The sequence below is a fragment of the Trachemys scripta genome, chromosome 1 (genome assembly GCF_013100865.1).
Source record: "Trachemys scripta elegans isolate TJP31775 chromosome 1, CAS_Tse_1.0, whole genome shotgun sequence".
In the NCBI taxonomy this organism is placed as follows: Eukaryota; Metazoa; Chordata; order Testudines; family Emydidae; genus Trachemys; species Trachemys scripta.
Genome location: NC_048298.1, coordinates 234,116,638 through 234,132,696, shown reverse-complemented (window position 1 = coordinate 234,132,696; position 16,059 = coordinate 234,116,638). Strand labels below are relative to the sequence as shown.

Below are 16,059 nucleotides of genomic sequence, written 5' to 3'. Positions count from 1 at the left end.
TTTTTCACCCGTCTCCCAACTCTTTGATGGTCAAAGTATCTTCCAAAAGGGCTAGACAGCAACACCCCTGGTCTACTTCTGTGGACAAAGAGGTTAAACTACTAGACCTATTGGGAGAGAGGTGTTCTTATCTAGCTTTCAGTTCAGGATAGCCAGGTACTAATGGCCAAGTACAGCTTCCTGAACTACTCCAAGTTTGCAGAGTTCACTGACAGTCTTCCACAACAGGACAGAGCTTGTTTCCAGGTGGTGATGGATGAAAGCAAATTAATAGCAAAGACCAACCTCAAATTTGCAGCTGAAGCTGCTGATACATCCTGTAGAGCCATGGCTACTGGCATTGTTAGAGAGTCATGGCTCCGTGTGTCAGGGTTCTCTAGAAAGGTTCAGAATAGTGTGGAGGACCTCACCTTCAATTAATCAGTTATTCAGTCAGAAAACTAACATCCCTACCTAGGAGGACTATAGGGCTACCCTCTGCCCCATGAATAAGGTTAAGATTTTATCACTGTTATTTTTAGTAAAAGGCAGGGACAGATCAGACTTCAGTGAATTTTTGTTTATTGCCTGCGACCCTCCATGACTTTTACTAAAAATAACAGTGATAAAATGGGGCTGAGCCCCAGCCCTGCTGTGAAGGAGGGGAGTCCAGCACCCCCTGTGGCTGGGCTCTCCGGAGGGCCCCCCTCTCCAGTGTTAGTAAAAGCTGATAGTTCCAGGATCCCTCAGCTGTGGGGCCGGTGGCTGGGAGTTGCCGGGGCCCCAGGGCTGAAATGGAAAATGGCATGGAGGACACAGAAGTCAGATTCCATGACCTCCATGACATAATCTTACCCTTACTTATGAACCACCATGCAACAGGCAGCGGGTTTAAAGGACCTGCTTCCCTGCACCTTCTGCAATAGGCATACCATCCCAATCTCAACCCCCAGCGAAGCACTATTTTTGATGGGACCTCAAGAGCTTTGAGCCACTAAGCCTGACATTGCCGGACCTTCACACACCATTTGGAGGTCATCTAGTGCACTCTGTGAACACATGGAGTGCAATAACAATAGACCAATGCATGCTGAACATTATCCATTCTGGCTATATGAATGAGTTTGCATCCCTACCTCCTCCACAGTCACCTTCCCCTTTAACTTTCGGGGACTGCTCTCAAGACTATTCTCAAACAAGAGGTGCACTCCCTTTTAGAGTGAGGAGCAATAGAACATGTGTCCCCTGAATACCAAGGGGGCAGCTTTTATTGGACTTATTTCCTTATATGCCAAAAGAAGGGCGCATGGAGACTAATTCACCACCACCACCACCCTGACTTCTTCATTTGCAAACTCAAGTTCCATACAGTTATGCTGGCTCCTGTAATATCATCACTAGAAAAGGATGTGATTTACAGCTCTCAATATGAAGGATGCTTACTCTCCTGTAGATATTCATCCCGCTCACAGACGCTTCCTAAAGTATTTTCAGTAGTGGCAGCTCACACCAGATGCCTCGGTCTCGTTGTCTTCCCCTGCCTTGATGACTTGTTCCTTGTTGCCAAGTCGTGCCAGAAGGCCCATGCTAAACCTCTCTTCCCTGGGGGTCAGTGTAAATGCCGAAAAATCTGTTCACACCCCCGCATAGTCTCTGGACATCATTGGGGCCACACTGGATTCAATTATTGCAAGGGCATACTTGCCAATAGACCGGCTTCAGACCATGAATAGTATTGTAGCCCCAATGGCAATCAACCCTCCAGTACTGGTCAAAACATGCCTGTCTCTTCTAGGTCATATATCATCATGCACTCATGTCACCCCATTCGCAAGACTCCACCTTCGTTGCCTTCAAATATGGCTCCAGTTGGTATACTCTCCAAACCGCCATCCTATGAATTGCATGGTAACAATTCCTGCAAAGGTAGTTTTCTTTCCTACTATGGTGGACAAATCCTCCACAGATGAGAGTGGATGTCTCCTTTCTCCCCACTTCTCCAGACCAGGCCCATTACTACAGATGCATCCTTTTTTGGTTGAGGAGCTCACTTGGACAGCCACACAGCACAAGGCACCTTGACGCCACAAGAGTCTAGGATGCGCATCCATATTCTGAAGGTATGAGCAGTCCAGCAGGCATGCCGAGGCCTTTTTTCTGTTCATCCACTACATCCTTATGCTGTCAAACAGTGTTATGACAGTCTTCTACATCCACGAACAGGGAGGCGCAAGATCCATCTCCTTGTGCGCAGAAGCAGTTAGCTTGTGGAACTGGTGCGTAGGCAACCAAATCACCCCATCAGCAGCCTACCTTCCCAGAAAACAAAATATGCTCTGACTCCCTCAGCTGACATTTTTCAGTTGACTACAAGTGGGAGCTCCACAACTTGGTACTGCACAATCTTTGATCTATGGGGAACCCTAATCAGAGATCCGTGCGCCTTCATAGCGAACAGAAAATGCAACGCACTGCTGCAGGGGAGCCCCAGGTCACCACTCCCACGGAGAGAGATTACTTCTTCCTTCATCAGATCACCTGAACTATGCATGCCTTCTGCTACAACCCTTGTCACGAGTTTTGTGCAAAAGCTGGCAGGACAGGACATGAGTTATCCTGATCGCCCCCTACTGGCTTAGACAATTTTGGTTCCTAAATCTCCTGTGCATGTAATCTTGAGTAACGATCATCCTCCCAACATTCCCTGAGCTCCTGGCCTCGTGAAATGGCAAGATCAGGCACCCCAATCTGTATTAGTTTTACCTCAGGGGTTGATTTTTGGATGGGCATCATCCTTAGAATGCTCATGTTCCACAGTCATATGAGACATACTCTCTAACATTAGGAAGGATTCCACTAGACAATGCTACCTGGCTAAGTAGAGAGAGTTTTCTCAGTCACATCAAAGGATCATTCTTCCAGAAGGTGTGGGTATCCCTCTCATTTTAGACTATATCCTTTCTCTAAAGGCATCAGGGCTATCCATCAGCACCTTACAAGTCCACTGGGTAGCAATTAGTGCCTACCATCCTCCTTCTGAAGATTACTCAGTCTTCACTCACCCACTGACCATTAGATTTTGGAAAGGCCTAATCAGAACTTTTCCACCTATTCATAAGTCTACTCCTCTGTGGGACTTGAACCTTGTTCTCTCAGCACTCACAATGCCACCCTTTAAACCCATAGCTTCCTGCTCCATTTCCCTTCTCTCCACAAAAGTTGCATTCATTGTGGCCATCCCCTCAGCCAGAAGGGGTGGCAAGCTTGGAGCAATGATGGCGGATCCTCCTTGTACTGTATTCCATGAAGATAAAGTTCCACTACATTTATACCCCAAATTCACCCCCCAAGGTTGTTTTGAAATTTCACTTGAGCCACTTGAACCAGTCAATCCCCTTAGCTGTGTTCTTTCCTAAACTGCACACTTCCTCAGAGGAACAGAGTCCACACCTTCGATGTCCAGCAGTCCTTGATGATGGTCTTTGTAGGTAAAAGACCAACTGGGAAGTCCCATAGACTATTCATCACTATAACAGACTTGGGGGACAAGTGATCTCTACTCAAAGGATCTCCAAATGGATCTCTGGCTGAATTCTACACCATCAACTATCAAACTTTCCCTCCTCCCCCCACCCCCCCACCATGGATAAGAACTCATTCCACGAGAGCACAAGCAACGACTATGGCATCGCTTCAGAAGGTATCCCTTCTTGATATCTCTAAAGCAGCCACATGGGGCTCTGTTCACACCTTTGAGAGACACTATACCCTAGTCCAGGACTCCTCTGCTGATGCTTCCTTTAGAAGGGCTGACCTTTACTCAGCCCTGCCATTTACATCTTTGCACTCCCCTCCTACTTAAGTACTGCTTGTTAATCACCTTCAGTGGAATACAATAGGGACAATCACTGGAAGAAGAGGAGGCGGTTACTTACATGAGGAGTGTAGTCCCTATGTGTATTCCACTACCTGCCCTCTTCTCCTCTGATTCATGGTGGAGAAGGAACTGGAGAGGCAGTCCCCTTGGTCGGAGGCACGAGGTGAGCCAGAGCGCATGTATGCAGACCAATGGATGCTACTTTCGAATTCTCTGGCTACTGCCTCATGGTACGCATGTGTAACCTCCGGTGCAAGACGGATAGGGACTACATATCTTGAAGAACCTCCAGTTATGAGGTTCTTTACGAGATTGGTTTTGAACTGAGTAAAGTAAAACACTTGCAATCTTTATGCACGAGTCATCTGATACCATTGTGCATAAAGTGGAGCACGTGTGTCTGCCACTGGAGCCCTCATTTGTGATTTTACACAATTTTTTCCTTCAAGGGAACACTGTCAACTTAAAATTTTGTAAGTGAGTTGAATAGTTTGTGGTAATACATCTGCAGATGACGCCTCTTCCTCCTGCCAAACCCTTTTGTAGGTGTGGAATCACACTTTATAACACTTTCTCTCTTTTTGGTTGCTGTGTAAGATGATCAGAAACCGGGTAAACAAGCTATTTGAAAAAGCTGACAAATGCAGATAATAAAAAAATTGAAAATACCAATGTTTTTTGTTTACTAAAACATAGGTGGTATCCATTAAAAACAATGCCAAAAAAACTTTAGAAGTGATTTCAAGTTGGCTTTCCTTTAGCTATGGATTTCAGTTTCATATCTACATTGACTATAATATAGCTTTGTATATTATGGTAGAACCTTGCTAAATTGCACTGGAATCTGTTTTCAAGCCTACAGTTCACTAAAGCATGAATCATCTAAGCAGTACCAACATAGATAATGTTGCTCTCCCTGTGAGCCAGTGGAAAGCAAAACACTGAGCAATCCTCAGAACTCAGTAATACACCAACAATCAGCTGAATGTTGCTCTAGGTCTGGCTTAAGAGCTTGGTCACAGAACAAGGTGGCACTTGTGTTGAGAGTATGTTGTTTCTGGTTTTGTCTCTGGCAATCATAAATTGGAATGTTTCCAGTTTAGTGAGGGATGTGTGTGAGAGCCGATGTATCTGTGTAATTACAGAGTACCCCAGCCTTGTATTATGAATTTTTACTACTTCTGCACAATGTACTCACCCACCCTTCTGTGTTGACTGAAAATGACCATGAAAAATACTTTTCCCTGACAAATATGCAAATACAGGTTTGCAGGCTGGGGTGCACCTTTTTTTTTTTTCCTGTTTCGTGATGTACAGAAAACTTTCTGTACTAGAACAAACATTTATGCCTGTGAAAATGAAGAAAAATTTCTAGTATGAGCGGACTTAAAATTTATTTTTGTAGTTTTTTAAAGACAAACTTAGTTATAGTACAGGGATCGGTAACCTTTGGCCTATCAGGGTAAGCCCCTGGCAGGCTGGGCTGGTTGTTTATCTGCTGTGTCTGCAGTTTCGGCCGATTGCGGCTCCCATTGGCCGTGGTCCCCCCACTCCAGGCCAATGGGGGCTGTGGGAAGTGGCGTGGGCCGAGGGATGTGCTGGCTGCCTTTCCCACAGCCCCCATTGGCCTGGAACGGTGAATCACAGCCAGTGGGAGCCGCGATCGGCCGAATCTGCAGACGCAGCAGGTAAACAAACCGACCTGGCCCACCAGGGATTTACCCTGACTGGCCGCGTGCCAAAGGTTGCCAATCCCTGGTATAGTATAAAATCGGTTAAATATATTAATTGCAAAGATGAGCTTCAGAACTTGAAAACAGAGACAACTACGCTTTTATATCGTTCGGTTATTCTATAGCAATGTTAATGTTTAATGAAGTCTCTAGAAATCAGTTTGTACTGTTCAAAATGCCAATTGCCAATTTTTTTTGTCTTCTCTACTCAGGAAAGGTAATTGTAGCTACCAATAAAGGTGTGTACATCTTGGTGCCATTACCTCTAGAAAGACAGATTCAGGATCTTCTAACCAGCCACAGAGTGGAAGAAGCCCTAGTCTTAGCAAAGGCAGCCCGAAGAAACATTCCAAAAGAGAAATTTCAGGTTTGTCCTACCTTGAACATATGTCAAAATATGTGGAAGCTGGTCCAGTGGCAAAGAAGTAACTGAAGAGTGAGAGCTTGCTAGGGAGAAATCTAATATCTCCTATTCCTTGGGTCTGAGGAGTTAGGTATGCTGCTGTCTTGACTCTAAGTTGAGTTGGCAGTGCTGAGTACTACTGTCTGGGTGTCTTCTCAGTTTTCTCAAAGGTGTTAATGGCATCATTAAAAGATGGTGCATGTTTTATCATGCTGGTAGAGATCATGTTTCTATAAAGGTGAGAAGGTGAGAGAATGGATAGAAAAGCGAATGAAGAGTTGTGCTTTTTACTTAGTTTCTCCTTGTGCAGGGCAGGTTGCCTCATCATGGTGAAATCATCCCACTTTTTCAGTGTTGTGATTTTTTTGAAATCTCAGTCTATAGAGCATATAATTAAAAAAAACTCAAACCTGAGAATAAGTGAAGAACCACACGGGCAAACTTTTGTAAAGTCTCTGTCCAACTATTTAACACATTAAGATTACAGAACAAGACATTTTGGTTTTAAGGAGAAAAAACAATTTTGTGTGGATGTGGATCAGTTTCTTTTGCAATCTTTATTTTTAGTTTATGAAATCTTATCACTTGTAACATTTTCTAGATGTGTAAGGCAGCCAGAAGGGACCATTGTGATGATCTAGCCTGACTGCTATATAACACAGGCCATAGGACTTGCCTGGATTATGTTCTGCTTCAAGTCTAATAGTTGTGATTGGACTAGAACATATCTCTTTAGAAGAACATCCTTTCTAGATTAAAAAAAATAAATTCCAGTGACAGAGAATTCACCACAACCCTTGATAAGTTCCATTAATTATACTCACTATTAAAAATAAACAAAAGTTGCATTTTTTTTTCTAGTCTGAATTTGTCTAGTTCCAACTTTCCATCTAAGGGTCTCAATTCTTTATGAATACTAATGCCCCTCACAAACATGTGACGTAAGCTTTATGCCCATTTCACAGATAAGGTGGATGGAAAACTAAAGCAAAGGTGACGTAACCAAGTGAGATGATGGCAGTCAGGAATAGAACCCGAGAGACTTGACTCAGGCACCTGTTGTAACTCCTGACAAATACAATCTTAGTTACATATATATATGTGTGTGTGTGTGTGGTTTACTTGTATATGGATGCATTTTAAAAAGTGAAATTCAGTGCTGACTTAAGATAATACTAGATAATACTTGGTCCTGCCATGTGTACAGGGGACTGGAATAGATGACCTCTCGAGGTCCCTTCCAGTCCTATGATTCTATTATGACTATTGGTTGTCATCACAAGCATTCATGAGGCAGAATCTCAGTTGGAAACTACTTTTGTTGAGCCATTGAGATGTGTGTATCTGTTCCCGTCCTCCTACATGTGCGTGAGCTTCTAAGAGCAGGTCTACACTTGAAATGCTGAGCTACAGGTTTTGGTGAAGACACTACTACGCCAATGGGAGAGCTGCTTCTGTCGATGTAGTTAATCCATTTCCATGAAAGGCAGTAGCTGTTGACGGGAGAAGCTCTCCTATTGATATAGTGCTATCTCCACTGGGGATTAGCTCAGTATAATCATGTTGCTCAGGGGTGTGGATTTTTCACACCCCTGAGCAATGTAGTTCGTAGTGTAGATCTGTCCTAGATGACCGAGTGGAGTAAATATACTAATAAACACTTTTGTATTGGAAGCCCAAATATACAGAGAAGTAGCATGAAGTCACCACAAATGCATTAAAAGAACATAGTTCTTAAAAAAATAAGCTTCAAGTGCTCAAGAAATTAAAATGTAATAAAACATCGACCCAATAAATGAATTTGATCGAAATAAGATTTATTTTTCTCCAAGTAAATGACATTTTTAAACTTGTAGAAATATATCCTTGTTCCAAAGCACCATTAATCATCTTTCTCTGACTTCCTTCTCTTTGAGGCCTTCTTTGGTCACTATAATGACATTCAACAATGGGTTTTTCTCAATAGTCTTGGAGCATCTGTAATTCAGTGGGCAAGTTAATGATAGAAAGGCAAGGGAGAGGTGTCTTTTTTTCTGTTTGTTTTGCATTTTAAAAAAATGCAGAATTATTATTTTAATGGTGTCACCCTCTGCAGCAAGACAGTGGGGGAATTACTGCCCTTCCAGGTCCTCTGGTTGGTGGAAACTGATAATAGTGTTGTTGAAAATGGGTTAAGTTTGGTAGCATTCTGAAAGCCCTTTCTCCCAGGAACGTAATGGTACCAAACATGGCAAATCTCAAACAATTATGTAAATATAGTCAAGAAAATGTTTAAAATCAACAATTTTTTTTTCGGTGTACTTTAACACAGACATGTCAAATATGCAGCCCTCTCAAAATTAAATTGTGGCTTTCAACTGATAGTACTGTTATCAGTTAATGCTCAGAACGTGATACCTGATCAATTTTTTTAATGGTACAGATTGTTGTAAATGGAAGGAGTGCTTCAAGTTGATTTGTCTTCACTGGGAAAAAAAGAAGCAATTCAGTGGTATTGATTATATATTTGGGAGGAGTTTTGAAAAGGAAATTGGGTTTTTAAAAGGTTGCCAGTTCCCTTCTGTGCACTTGGTTTAGATGAAGCCCTAGAACATGAAAACAGAGCGGTGAAAGCGGTTGGGAGATTGGTGGGGTATGACACAGCATCCAAATGCTCGTTCTTCCTCCCCTCGCCCTTCCCCCCCCCCCCCCCCCCCCCCCCCCCCACTCAATTGAATTTCGATCAAAATTTTAAGGATAGCAGAAGTAACCATGCACCATTTAAACCAGTGGTGGGCAGCCCGTGGGCCGCAGGTTGCCCACCTCTGATAAATGCCAGGAAGGGGCAATTTTAAAGCTACAAGATAAACTTACTCTTACTGGCAACCCATTCACATATAACAGACTGGAGCTCATTAATGTCAAGATGGAAGGCGTCTTCAGTGATGAGATAGCTACAAGTTGTCAGTTGACTGGCTACTTTGGATCATGACTTTGCTGGAGCCTTGGATAATTCTTTGGGTTTTGAGGACTTCATACGTGTATGGGCTCCAGGTAAGAACAGACTAAAGCTGTGCTCAAATGCAAAGGTGAAAGTCAGAGTGAAGGTGGTTGGGACTGTTACAGAGCTAAATGCAGACAGATCATTGTTCGTGTCCTGGTTGCGTCCTAATCTCAGTGTGGTGCTGATCTATATGAGACTTTGGGGAAGTAGAAGTTCTTCATGGTACAACAATACATGTTCGAATGTGATGGAACAAGGTGTGACGCTTTATGAAAGAGAGGTGACCATGTTTCCACTAATGTATCATCATTGATATATCACCACTGTTGCACAATTGTGATAAATCGGGTAAGGTATCATCGGAAAAATTATAGTCTGCTAAGTATGATTATCCTGTTTATATGCATGTAATTATGAAACTTTGCCATATATTTGTATCTCAAACCTGTTGTGTTTTTGGGTAACAACCCCAAAACAGATTTACATCAAGGCTAGCCAGCCTGCTTGATGGCCTATTAAGGACAATCGGCTCTTTCAGGGACTCCTCCTGATGTCTCTTCAGGCAGCACGTAGACAGTGCTTGCCTCATGTCTCAGCAAGGCACATGTGACCCAGGACTCCATGTTTTGACATTAACTTTTCATGTACCTGGACTAAGAGTGTAAATTGCAGACTGTGACATTCATTTGTCTCTTTCCTGCTCCACATCTTTGGATTATGATTTCTAACAAAGAAGAGCTTAGAGCAGTGGACTGAGGACCCCAATGTTTGAGATGAACTAGAGAGACTTATTAAAAACTGGCAGATTTAATGTCACTGCTATTATCTTGATCTACAAACTCTGAAATCAACTGTAATGTATACGATTCATTTTAACCTCTGAATAACTCTCTTCCTTTTTCTTTAATATAAACCTTTAGTTTTTAGTTACTAAAGGTTTGGCTGCCAGTATGGTTTTTAGGTAAGATCTGAAGTATATTTTGACCAGGGGTGTATGTGTGGTTTTTGGAACTGAAAAACCTAATATGTGATTTTGGGGTTTTAATAATAATTTATTGCAGAAGTCTGGTTTGACTGGGTGGCGCATGAGGGGCTAGAGTGCCTGAAAGGGATTGTCTGTGACTTCGTAATAACTAGTATAGTATTTTGATTTGGTGAAATCTTATGATAGAATCTACCACCAGTTTGGGGTACATGCCCTACTTTCTGGCAGTCTGACCTAAGTCTGGCATTCTTAGCTGTGTCACCTACCAGGCAGCATGATACCGGGTATATGTGCAAGACAAAAAGCAATCCAGTGCATGCTGTGCATGGTATTCCCAAGCCAGCATCTCCTGACAATGTGACCCAGTGCCTTATGCCAGCAGGGGCCTTTCAGCATAGAAATCATAGTTGGTATGGCTGAGGAACAAGCTCTCAGCAAACCAGAAACTTGTAACACCTGCCTGAATTTGCTTGAACATTCAATTATGAGGCTACAGAGAAAATACTGGACCTATGTTGAAGTCCACCTCGTGTTTGACATGTATGCAGAAGAATCAATTAAAAAGCTTACCAAAAAGAAGATTCCATAGCATTGCACCTGTCTAATACAAAATTGTTGATTCCACAAACATCCCCAATGTTGCAGTGAAGAAGCTACTGTCTCATACTCACACAAAGGATGAATCAACCATACATCTTGCAGGAAAAATGCTCCAGCATGTAAAGAATTGCGCGAGGGTTTTTGTTGTCACATAGCATAATGAAGCTGCTGCCTCATGCTGTTCAGTGGAGTTTCTTAGTAGTTCCCATGAGGAGGCTGCCATTAGAATTCTCTTGCATGCCATCAATGTCACAAAGAGAAGTGCTACTAAACTCAATTTTTGCACAAGGCACAGATGTTCTAGTGCTCTCTGTGGGATGCTACAGAAGACTTCCACAAGATGGTTTTTGTGCCTACTACTGGTGAACAGAATCACTGTATATCCCTCCGATGTTTCTATCACTTGAACCATTAAAAGTCACTGCACTGCTATGTTTCCACACCCTTTCAGGATGTGACACTACTGTAACGTTAGCTGAAAAGATCAAATTATCTTACTGGAAGGCATTTAATTCAGCCTCAAAAGAGTCTCTCCTAGCTCTGAATGGCTGAGACAATCACTGGTGAGGTCATAAATGAACTGGAGGCATTCATGTGTGGAGTTTGCCATGTGAAGACAAACATTATGACACTAGCAGATCTACGTTGGTGGATACTTTCCGAGAAGCAGACAAATGGAGAAAAATGGCCACCAATGAGGGCATTTACCTGTTATTAAAAGGGTAAATTTTCAAGCAGTGCAATGGCTCCAGGATAATTGAGTACATCCCAAACTACCCTCCCCTCAGGCCTGGATAGGTCTTGGAGGTTGCATTGATCAAGGCAGTTGTGTGAATTACCAGGCACTCAGGGCGGCTTTAGGCCAATTCCACCAATTCCCTCGAATCGGGCCCCGCGCCTAAGAGGGCCCCGCATCCAGTGGCAGGGCTGCCCAGATTGGGGGGCAAGTGGCAGAGAATCCCTTCCCTGGCTAGAGGCACCTTTTTAATTTTTACTCACCTGGAGGCACTCCGGGTCTTTGGCGGCGGGTCCTTCAGAGCCGCCGAAGACCCGGAGTGAGTGAAGGACCCGCCACCAAAGACTAGGAGCACAGCTGGGTGAGTACAAGCCCCGAGTGTTTTTTTTGTGTGTTCCCTGCCGGGGCCCCGTTGAAACTGTTCGAATTGGGCCCCGCACTTCCTAAAGCCGGCCCTGCAGGCACTCCCAAATCAATCCTTCTGATAATCAAATACTCATGTGCAAAGACCAAATGCTCACCCCCTTTCAAATGTTTGGCTAGCAGCCTGCCTTGTATAGAGATATGCGAGTGCAGCATGGACGAGGATTAGTGTGACAGCATGTCTAGCAATGTTGCCCTAGAATGATAACTTTGAATAAATGTTTTCAGTCCTACCATGTCAAGGCTAACTTTCTTAGGATTACCAAAGATCATTCTATTTTATGTAAGTAATACATCCCTTTGTTAAAGTATAAACTTTCAAATCTATATATAAACAGTTATAGATTTATGACGTTTGGAACAATTATGTCTGTGGGAGAAAGGGCTTTCTAATGATACCCACTTCTGACATTGTTTTTTCAGAATTTCCACCAACGGGTGGACTGGGAGCTGGTAGGCAGGAGAAGGCAGCAATTCTCCCCTCCTCCTGCCGTTATGGTGCAGAGGGTAAAACCATTGGAATTATGATTCTATTAATTTTTATGAATCAAGTGACACCTTCCTTGCCTTTCTATTACTAACTTGCCCAGAGAATAAGATTGTAATACATTAAGTTCCCAAGCTACAACTTAAGTGCTATGTCAGTGTTAAGTTTTGAAGGTGACTTGTGAAATGTTTAAAAAATGAAAAGATCACAATCTCATTTTAATGATGCATGAAGAAATCCTGGATGGCTTTTGTCTAACTCCCCCTGTTTTTAGTTTTACTTTAAAACATTTAGGTAATGTCTTATCTAGAAAATTCTGTGACATATGGAGAACTAATGATAACTTCACAAGCAAATGAAGTATGACAAACTGAAAGGGAATTTTAATCATGGATTTATCATGGCTTTGATAAGTCTACTACCCAGTGAGTAGATGGGAGAAAGATATCTTAAATTCAATAGTCTCCCTCCTTTATGGTGTGATAGTCTGCAAATATTTGAGATGGCTGAGAAGTATTGCGGGGAAGACCAGACTTCTAATTCCCAATATATCGGAGGAACAAAATAGGCAGGAAAAAAAAAATCAAGCTCTTTTTCAAATCATAAAGAAGCAAACCAAGACTGGTACCCCAAGGACAATGTCACATTATATTTAACACCTTTCCATGCCACAAGGCTAAATAATTTCCCCTGTACTACTTTCATTTAAGTTGTATGGATGAAGTATGGGAAAGACCATACCACACTCTGTTCGTGCCACATATTTAACTGCAATCCATTATTTAAAAATAAAGATGATTCAGGACTTCTGGAACTGAAAGTATTTCCAAGTTGTACATTTTTACAGTTTTTAGAATAAATCTCTGTTCCTACGTACTTTATATAAGCTAACAACAATTTTCTCCAAGATTTACCAAATTACTCCACGTAGGCATCTCAAACACTTCAGTACATGCAAGCAAATGTGACTTTCACAATTGTCCAGACATCTGAAGAAAGTGTTGGGATTTATCCACTGCTTTGTCTACTACAGTTCAGTTCAAATTTTAAAAATTGCCCAAAAATTGCCATGAAAGTACATTAAGTATGGGTAAAATCAAACGCTCAATAAACCATTTCTGTTTCCCCTAAAGCAGTTAGCATAGAGACAACCAATTACCTTAAATCTCTATGTACACTACGTAGAATAACTGTTACCATAAGTTATCAACGTAGTGTGCATGTATGAAAACAACTGATATCTTTGCCCAGACTTGACCTGTATCCCTTTAGTTTTTCCAGGGTGAGAGGAACTTTTTATAGTTAGTTCTTTCTTCATAATCTGGACCTTAGGTTTGGGGCTTTTTTTTTATTGCAACATTGCTCACATTTGTTGGATCCTTCCATTTTAACAGAATTGTCTTCCAAAAATTCCTTCAGACTCAGGCTAGCTCTTAGCCTTGGCTTCTGGCCACAGGTTTTTTTCCCAAAACCACTTGAAAGATTAACATCACAAAGAAAATAAATTTATTTATCCTAGTTAATTAATAGGGATTCCAATTCTACGGCTGAACTAGAATCCCCAAATAAATGGGTTAGTCATGTCATGTATAGCTGACATGTGGTCTTTAGTATATAAAGAAGGCTGCATCCGTCTCCTCATTAAGAAATGCTTTCTTAATCTGTTGCATTTTCTTTCAGTGTTGAGTAAGGGCAAGTCAAAAGAAATAAAGATTTTGCATCCTATACAGAATATTTTTTTGTAACAGCTCTTAAAGACCTTGTCCTTTTTACTATTTATATCATTTAAATGTTCATTAAAATGTTAGATGTTTCCATGATGACAGAACAATATCCTAATATAAAAGCTTAAGTATATTTATGTAAAATGTTGTCCCAGGTCATTGTAGACCAGTTTTTATGAAAAGGAAACAAGCAAATGTATGAAAAATTGCAATTGCATTTTTTTCTAAATTGTTTAAAAATCTTAACATATAGTCTAACAGGAATTAGTGTCATATTCCGATAGGGAATATTACCAATTGGAATAACTTTATTGAAGCCAAAAAGGATAAATTATTCCAAATTTAGCCCACCAGATTTAATAAGGTAAGAGGTAAAACCTCAGAGTTTTCCTTTTGGGAGTTTGAGACATAATTTTTTTCCATACAATCCCTTCCCTCAAAACAAACACCTACCTACCTTTTGGCTTCATCCTACTTAGATAATACAGCTGTCAAATCACCCAATGCTGGGTTATTGTGTGATAGCTACTGTTTAAGACCTTAAAATAGAGAGAGAACAAATTGCTGTGTTCTAACTTTGGAAACTTCTACTTGACTAAGGAGCCAAGATGACATTGAAGTTGGGTTGATGTGTATACTATGCTGGGAGGTTTCTCCTTAGATTTTATAAGGAAAGTGTTTCTCATTAAGAATTTTGTTTTTTTTTGGGGGGGGGGGGGAGAAGTTGACTTGACAGTTGATGTGGACCCAGTCTCTGCATAGCAATGACCAGAACCAATATACACTTCCATTCTGTAACAGCATATAGAATTTTGCCTCAAGAATGACCTCAAGAAAAGTAAATTTTTGCTTCTCACTCACTAATCTGATTGTACTAATCAACCACTCCTTTAATCCACAAATTTAGATTTCTAGCTTTAGTGTTGCTCCTAAATTCTAATTTCAGATGTTTTCCTTTATTTGACTGTTTCTCCAAACTTTCATTTCATTTTTTAGGCTCATTATCTTTATAGTTTCTAGTCTTCTGGAAAGACTAAAAGGGCTTCTATGTTTAACAAGTCTGAAGACAAACTTGATACATTGTCTTATTGCTTTTAATATGAATAAAGCCAACTATCCAGAAGGAAAAACTTCTCTCCAGAATGTCAGGAAGACATTCATGGTGAGATGCGGCTGGGATAACAGAAGTGGTGGTTTCTTACCTATTTGTGAGGTTACTTAGGCGGCATAATTTTTAAAAAAAATTATAGTATAAACAAGCAAAGTACGATGAGGAAATTTTAGAAGAAGGGGACTCTCAAATGGCCTCATTCTAAATAGATACGAGCACCCACTTTTCCCAGGAAGAACACATCCCAACAAAGTCTAAAGATGAAATTAAAAATTAGTTGAAAACACTGATTGGGAAACGGGGAGTCAGTCTGTAAAGTTTCCACCTTCCTCATTCAGTAACATCAAAATAAAGTTTAAATGGAAGGTAAGTTACCTTGAAGCAGCTGGCTTCTACAGTGTAGCCTTCTGAAAATGTTACCAAAGAGCTGATGTTTAGAAGCAGCAACCTTTCCCCTCTTTGATTATCTGTCATTGCCACAGTCAAAGTACCTGTTTAGTTTTGCACAAGAGGCCCTGCTGGGAAAGAAATCTATAGGAAAATTCAGTTTAAAAGGAGTATTTTCCTCATCCCTTTATAAAACGTTTTACTAGTAATATTACCAAATTTTGCACCAGGTGTATTTTCTCCTCTCCCTCTAGAATACCCAGCACTCGCTTTCTTGGTATGTTTGATTTTCCCCACCCTCCCCCAACATTTTGATCTTCCTTTCCATTCTTTGAACTTTAAGCATGCAAACTGCAAATCCTTTTTTCTTTCAAAAGTGGTTTGTCCAACATCTTGTTTTAGCCTTGCTGTTCATTTCCACCTTGCTCTCTTAAGAAAGAGGCTAATTTAATGTTGGTCATTTTATGATGGCAGAGATCAAGGGAATCTGTTAGTAGCATCTCCTGCCTGCCATTGTGGTTGGACAGAGAAGAGGCAGACAGAGCCACTTGTTTCAAGGCCTACGTACTAGGAGCTGGCGCCCTCTGTTTGTTTAAAATGCTTTTCCTCTTTGTGGGCATTTTTTCTGTGT

At 41.4% G+C, this 16,059-nt stretch overlaps 1 protein-coding gene across 3 annotated transcripts in view; it reads left to right on the top strand.

Moving 5' to 3' along the window:
* The window catches only part of TGFBRAP1 (transforming growth factor beta receptor associated protein 1), a 61,090-nt gene that overhangs the window by 18,321 nt on the left and 26,710 nt on the right, over positions 1–16,059 (top strand). For all 3 annotated transcript variants that reach the window (XM_034758040.1, XM_034758038.1, XM_034758039.1), the window contains exon 4: positions 5,802–5,956. In XM_034758040.1, coding sequence (XP_034613931.1) covers positions 5,802–5,956 — 155 coding nt within the window. The remainder of the gene's footprint in view (positions 1–5,801; positions 5,957–16,059) is intronic.